The 7,704-nt window shown below is 43.1% G+C and overlaps 1 protein-coding gene across 1 annotated transcript; it reads right to left on the minus strand.

Annotated features, from left to right (window-relative positions):
- Positions 1-400: 400 nt before the first annotated feature.
- Positions 401-3,367, minus strand: LOC121853887 (probable ligand-gated ion channel 46). Its single transcript, XM_042348267.1, has 2 exons — positions 2,238-3,367; positions 401-1,922 (listed from the first exon to the last, which is right to left on the minus strand). The coding sequence occupies exons 1-2, from the start codon at positions 3,289-3,291 to the stop codon at positions 1,177-1,179; spliced, it is 1,800 nt and encodes a 599-aa protein (XP_042204201.1). The 5' UTR covers positions 3,292-3,367; the 3' UTR covers positions 401-1,176.
- Positions 3,368-7,704: the final 4,337 nt, after the last annotated feature.

The following is a 7,704-nucleotide window of genomic DNA, read 5'->3' on the forward strand; positions in this document are numbered from 1 at the left end:
TTGTCAACACACGTCTGTGTAACAGAAAATGCATAAGTAAAACACAGAATAATTTCAGTACTCTTGATGTCAGTATAGTAAAGAGACTTGTTGTAAAATTATGCACATTGTTTATATATGTAAAAGGTGAATCGATACTTAAGGTTACACAAAGAAAATCGGTGTTTGGTGTGAATTATGAAATGACAAAAAAAAAAAAATCTATCTATCTATCTATATATATATATATATATATATATATATATATATATATATATATATATATATATATATATATATATATATATATATATATATATATATATATATATTGTCATTTCAATTAATATGCATATATTGCAGTCAATATTATTAGCCGATGTAATAAATGATTTGTTACTAAATATTATTTAATCTCTCCCTCGATACATTTATTGAGTAACAGAAAAACATACATTTGAAATATATCACAATAAATGTACTGTGTTTTGCTACTATCAGTCGACGCAGGACTAGTGAGGCCACCGCTGCCTGCCTAGTTCATAAGAAATACAACATGGCAGCCACTACAGTCGCCAGCAGATTATCATTATAGACTTTGAAGGTTATTTATGAAAATTTTCGACTTTCAGGTAATTGTTTTCGAGCTTAACAACTATAACTAAATCCATCCTGCGATCACTAGGTTCCGGTAGTTCAAAAATAATCCATAAGGTGTTGCCAAAAGTCTTTAGAACATATATATATTTTTTTTGCTAAAATAAAAGAACACTAGGAGAAAGTTACTTCATAATACCAGGGCAGGCGAGATTTCTTCTTTCATATTTGACTCGAAAACTCTCTAGTAGTTGTTACTCTGACTTAGTATGGCGCCAGGAACATTATCTGTCATTGCTGGTGGCTCTGTAAAGGTTGCGGAATTGGTGTACTTATCACCTGACAGCATACTATTCACTATAACTGAAGTAACTAAAAATTTGAAAAATATATGTAGTATGGAGAGACTACTAGACGTTTAATTAAGTTTATACTATACGTAATGTCCCCTCTCTGTTAACACTTTAGACTTGCTTCTACCATTCACATTTTTTTGGACATTAGCCCCCTTTGCACTCAGCCGGAGATTGATATCTAAATAAAATTAATTAATATAAAGAAATAACAATGAAGAGAATATCATAAGGCACGAGACATCAATTATATAAGGAACATCATCACTCCCAAAGTAACAGTAGATATAAGAAAAGTAGGAGGAAATATGTATGTCCTGTAGGTAGATACGATTCTCTCAACTCTGGCTGTGGAAGTCTCCCGTTGTACAAACACCCTCCCGAAAGGAGAAACTTTTATTGTCTCCGGAGCTCCTTCAGTACTCTGAGAACACCGATGTACAAGGAACTCCACGAATATGTGTACCATGATGTTAAAGAAGAGGAGTAAGATGATTAAGAAGAACCAGATATCGATGAGCTTAATGGCGGCAGTGTTAGGCATGGAGCTGGAGAGGTTAGAGAAGAGTGTGTACAGCACTAACAGTGTGGTGAGTGACATTATGGCTCGGACATTGAGAGCCTCTTGCTTGACGAAGAGCGTCGCCCAGCTCACCAGCAGCAGCAGCACCGACGGCACGAAGGTGGACAGAAGAACCAGACCCCCGCGACGGTGCAGCTCAAACTTTAAGCTCAGTTGGTCAGGTCCAGACTCCGAATTCAACCTGACATTTTTTACAGTATAGAGGGACAAGTCTCTCTGTCCTGTGTAAGACCCAACACCTCCTGTCCTTGAGAATTCAACAATATCGTTGTAGGTCCATGGAAGGCGGAGGTCAATGCTACACACCTGCACGTCGAAGGGGTACACGTAAAGATCAAATGCACAAGTGAATCTCGCCGTGTACTGGTGGATGATTGAGAGATTGTTGGATGCCCCTGGATAAACGAAGTCTGTAAGCAGGAAAATTTGGTAAAAGAAGTTACCCTGTTGAGCTGCATGTAAAACCTTATCAGTATGAGTTTCCTTTTACTCGATTATGTATTTATGATTGTTTTTATTTAACAAAAAATACAGACTGAGAATTTTTTAGTTTGTGCAATATTACTGATGCTACATGTGATAAATTTAGTGAGAATCCCGTGCAAATAGAAAATTTTAAGATTTTGAAAATATAGGAAAGAGAAAAATGGGAGAAAGAAAATACAAATAGTGTTATTTACCCAAAATGTCTTGAGCACACCACAGGAGAAGTCTAGGAGACGTACCTCTTTTGGCAGCGTTGAAGTCAGGTAAGCTGGGCAAGTTTGAAGTAGTGACGACCATCGTTTCATCCAGCAGTTCGTATTGTCCACCTTCCAGGTTTACCAATTGGTACTTAGGCGTCCATATCTGTTTAACTTCTTCCTCTAGGATCAATGTGTTTGTATTGGGGTGTAGATGGTTAAAACTAAGTCGGTCGTCTCTCCACGTTGGGCTCACTATGAACTCCAGGTCCACCGCCATGCTGATGTCATCAATTCCGGCGATGCGAGTGAGCGTGAGGGTTGGCGTGAGTAAGAGGGTCGTGTCCTGTGGACCTCGAGGTGGCAGGTGACGACGATAGCTGCTATCTATCACAACTACGCCACAGTCATCTTCGTCACTCCCGTCGAGACACTCATAGCGGAAGTTACAGCGGTAACGTTGGTCGAGACAGAAGCCGGATTTACAGGTAAACATGTCGTGTGGGCAGGAAGACAGGCTGAGAGCGATGTCAGTTCCTGAATGGAAACCACACACCAGGTCACCCGTTGTCCAGGTGTGTCGACCGATCGGGTAATGATGACGCTCATGAGGTGAAAACCATGCCATTGTTACATTGTTTTCAATACTCTTCAGTAACCAGCGCAGAGAGATGTCCTCCCACAAAATGATGAGATCAAAATATCCACGAAACAAAGGTCGGCCCTCTATATATCCACCTAGACGGAAGTACATCTTTTGTTCCGTGGGAAAGCATAATCCACGGAGGTATAGGAACTCTGATCGATCGACATGACAAGTGCCACAAAGCTCAGTGGCACAGGAAGTGTCGCTCCAATCACCGCCAGGAAAGATGTGACCGCAGTTATGGATCCTCCCGCCGCGGGGATGAGAGGCCCTAAAGTTATCATACACTATCTGTTTCTGGCTATTAATATTTACCCACACTCCCTCCTCAGCTTCATCGGCAATGCCAATATAAAACTTGTACAGGCTTCCCGGCTGGCAGGTTTCGTAGAAAGGCTGAAGCTCTTTGTGTAGGTGGTTATTGTCGTCGGGTGAGGAGGGGACGGCCATAGAGGAGTTGAAGACGCGACACAAAGATAATACCTGGAGAAAATTGCGTACCTCTGGCAGCACCTGGTAACGATGTGAGGGTCTGTGGGTGTAAGGAAAGAAGCTCGATGAAGAATAACACGTGGAAGACGGTAATTGTTAATATTTAAAGGGATAGATAAATTGGTCGGATAGCGATAAGTTTGGACAGGCTTCGCAGCTATGGTAGAAATAATGGACTCATGACACGAACACTATCTGTGAATAAGAAATCAAATGGTAGGGTATCATGTAATGTTTATTAATTAGACTACACACATTTTTCAGAAAAGATATATGGTGCTATGTATATGTATAAAAAAATAACTAATGAGGTTGTGATGTCTTTTGATATATGATCAAGAACTTTAAATGTTAATTTAATTTTATAAATTAATTCTATCGTATATTGTCAGCGGACAAGTAGCTGGACTTTTATTATGGTTGGATTGGTAAATAAATCAAGGTCACAATGTCACTCACATAATGTATATAAACACTGCACTATGTTCAGCTGCGATCTATTCCAGAGAGAGCATTTAGTTGCTGCTCTTTTTTTAGTAGAACTATCAGTAACATCCATGGGAAACATAGACTCCTAACACACTTGATCACCTGCAAAAGTACTGGAGGTTGACGAAACTCCCTTGGACCTCACCGAATACTTCCCAGTTGGCCGAATCCATACTTAATATGTTTCCTAGGCCAGGGGCGCGACAACTGGCTAGGTCGGCCACCTCAGAGGAGCGAAGTGACCGGTCCCAGATACTCAACTGAGCGATGTCACCATGAAGCACCTGGAAGAAAATACTGAAGAACTTAAACACACACACACACACACACACACACCAGTCAGCCCTCAGTAAGACAAGACGTGTTCTGTAGGCACTCATAACTGGCCGCCAGGCAAAGTCTGTTTGGCCCTGCCCCCCCCCTGCTATATCCCAACTCCCTACCAACCTCACTACACCGGTATTTATCAGCAAAAGATTCAAGTGATCATTGCAATGATTGGTTACCAAACAGTGATCCGATAATGTAGTCCAAAGAAAAACAAAAAAATACTACAGTGTAATACCAGACCATAGGCACTTTGTCGGTCACCTTCAGAGTGCCAGTGACAAGGACCACCGCGGTGTTTATATATACCATGGGTACTGTGTCGGCGACCCTTAAGTGCCAGTGACAAGGACTCGCGATGTTTACGCCTTGACAAATATTAACAGATGTCTACCAATGTCAGAGGCCCTCAAAGCACCGCCAGTGAGTTTTCTGGCCACCGTGGACAAACACTTCCGTCCGTCCACAACAACAGATATCAACAGATCTCCATCAATTAATTATTCCAGACGCTCCCTGTACCTTCTAAAGCATGGGATGGTTATCCTGATGGCAGTGTTATCGAGTGACTTAAGTCACTGAAAATATTCTATGTTCGCAGCCGTAGACAAGGACGTCATAAACAAGAGCCCATTAGGACCATCACCTCCACTAGAAAACCAGAGAAACCTCCTCCTGACAGACCGTACCAATACACTGAAGTTCAACGAATATGGTACGGTCTCCTCTCTTTACTACTCTCCAACGGCACTTCCTTAGCTAATAAATTGGACGAACTAGCAACTGCAGCCCGTTCACTCGCTGCCAACGTCGTTGCCATATGTGAAGCATGGCAAATTGTTCCTGAAACGTGCCATATGGAGGAATATCAACTCTTTCATCACCTTTGCTCAAATGGACGCGGAGGGGGCGTTGCCCTCTGCTGCCAAGATGAGCTACGCCCGTCACGCCTGGATGTTCCAGTCCCACCTGATGTGGAGGCATTATGGGTACGGGTTCGTGCCACGGGCCCACCCACGCCACACTACTACTATCATATATTGTGTGGCATACCATCCACCTCGCTCACCCACCAGAGACACTCTTATCAATCACCTCATTGCCACCTCAGAGTTAGGTACCCTTGTGCCAAGCGAGTATTATGCTGGGATTATAATGAAATTGGAACCACTGATATCCAGGACCAGCTGCTACTATCACAAGTTGTGAACTTACCCACACACGGTCAAAATACCCTTGACCTTATCTTAACTGATTTAGCGGACCAGTATCAACCACCTCAACTAATGTCGCCTATCGGGTGTAGCACACACCTATCGGTGCTCTGGTCTCTAGCTGCCACTACCAGCCAAGTGCAGAGACCCTACATCAAGACCTACAGGCCGATTACTGACTCTGCAGTGTGTCTCTTCGGGCAATGGATAGTTCACCATCCCTGGACTGAAGTACTTAGTGTGGATGACGTGGACACCAAATGGATAAATCATACCAACACCACCACGAATGCTCACCATCACTTCTTCCCCGAGAAGTCCGTCAGATCACACCCAGCTGACTTGCCTTGGATAACACCTTGGATCAAAAGACTATCAAAAGACTTAAACAGCAGAGAGACAGGTCCTTTTATCTCAATAACCACAACAGCTACAGGTCCCTTCGCAACCAAGTCATCCGTGAAATATGCACTGCAAAGAAGTCACACTACCCAACCAAGTTGCAACGCCTTAAGCAGACCAACAACAGTCAGTGGTATAGTTAGCTTAAAGAACTCTGTGGATTAAACAATAAGACACACCCCCTCCCCTTCCTTAGCCATCTCACTAATGGTGACGCAGCTGAGCAATCAAACAACCATTTCGCAACTATATCCCAAACTCTCCCCCGGCTTGACACAACCAGTCTCACTGCCTTTCCCACTGACTTAGTAAAAATAATGAGGTAGAAAAACATCTGGACAAACTGAAGTTAAAGCGCTTCACCACCCCATTGACTTACCAATGAAACTCTACAAGGAGTTCTCCCTGGAACTAGCTAAGCCCCTCTGCTCCATCATCAATACTTCCCTCAGCCAAGCAAGATGCCCAGCTGACTGGAAGACCTCATATGTGTTACAAGTGCCCAAGTTTACCAGCCCACATTCCTTAAATGAGCTACGATCCATTGCCATCACCCCAATACCCAGCTTATTCTGTGAAAGTTTCGTGTTTGACTGGGATTATACTGATGTTGCAGGCGCCATAGATCCTCAGCAATTTGGCAATATGGAAACTTCCTCCACCACTCACTATCTTGTCTATTTTCTCGACTACATATACCGCCATCTGAAAAAAACGAAAAAGGTCTGTGGCTGTCGCCTTCATTGACTTCACCAAAGCATTTGACCTAGTCGACCACAATTTAATCAACAAAATTATCGACCTCGGGTTTCGAAGAAGTCTAGCCGTACGATTTCCGAGGGGCTGTCTCCACTTTTCAATCACTCACCTGTGGCATCCCCGAAGGCATCAAGATGGGACCGCTCTGCTTCCTTATGCTGATCAATGATGCCCTTAGAGAAACCCCTGCTCGCTGGAAATATGTCGACGACTCCACCATTGGGATCAGTGTCAACAACTCGGCTCCAGTCTACACCGCCCTCCAGGATTTATTGAACAGTCTCCAGAATTGGGCCACCAACAACCATGTCACTATCAACCATACTAAGACCATGGTTATGCACATAAACCTCTCCTCCGACGTTGTCCCACCTCCTTCCATTACTTTAGGTCCCAACCCACTCCAGGATGTAGATTCCACTAAGCTCCTCGGCGTCACCATAGACAACAAACTAAATTGGAAACCACACGTCAGTAAAGTTGTCAAATCCTCCAATTTCCGTCTCCACCTCCTCCGCCGACACAAGTCCCACCGGAATTCCTACCCCCGAGCTCCTCAGTGTTTACTCAACATTCATACTTCCTAAGCTCACCTATGCCTCCCCTACCTGGTCTTCCTCCCCAAATGCCACACAACTTAAGCACCTAGAAAAGGTGCAAAAGAGGGCATGCAAGATTATTCTCTCCCCTTCCTACTCCATATATCAAGAAGCGCTCAACACACTGACCCTCTCGGCTCTCACTGACCATCACCACGACCACATCTGCAAATTTAGTGAGAAGCTTCTGCACCATCCTCGACACCGGCTCTTAGTACCACCCGTGATCCCTCGTCCGCGAATTTCTTTTCGACACCACAACGTACTGATCGCTGTAAGAACAACCTAGTCCCAACCATTGTAAAAATTATCAATAACTCGTAATCAACCAGTGTATTCACTCCCAGTCAATCTTACCTTTTTGCACTGTCACGAAGTTGAAATGCCCTGTAGACCTTCTCCCCACCTAGTTATTATTTATCATATTTGTACTACATATGTTACATGTATATTATTTGTCAATCAAGAGACCCATTCCCCAATTATGCAGCTGTATATTTTTAGCCTTCCGGCTGCCATGCTCTTTCAATAAACTGTTTATTTTTATTATTATTATTATTATTATTATTATTATTATTATT

Source organism: Homarus americanus, unplaced genomic scaffold, assembly GCF_018991925.1.
Source record: "Homarus americanus isolate GMGI-L3 unplaced genomic scaffold, GMGI_Hamer_2.0 scaffold18703, whole genome shotgun sequence".
Taxonomy (NCBI): Eukaryota; Metazoa; Arthropoda; class Malacostraca; order Decapoda; family Nephropidae; genus Homarus; species Homarus americanus.

Coding starts and splice junctions, on each gene's coding strand:
- LOC121853887 (XM_042348267.1), bottom strand. CDS start 3,291: ATGGCCGTCCCCTCCTCACCCGACGACAATAACCACCTACACAAAGAG. Junction 1,923..2,237: donor CTTCAACGCTGCCAAAAGAG/GTACGTCTCCTA, acceptor TCCTGCTTACAG/ACTTCGTTTATCCAGGGGCA.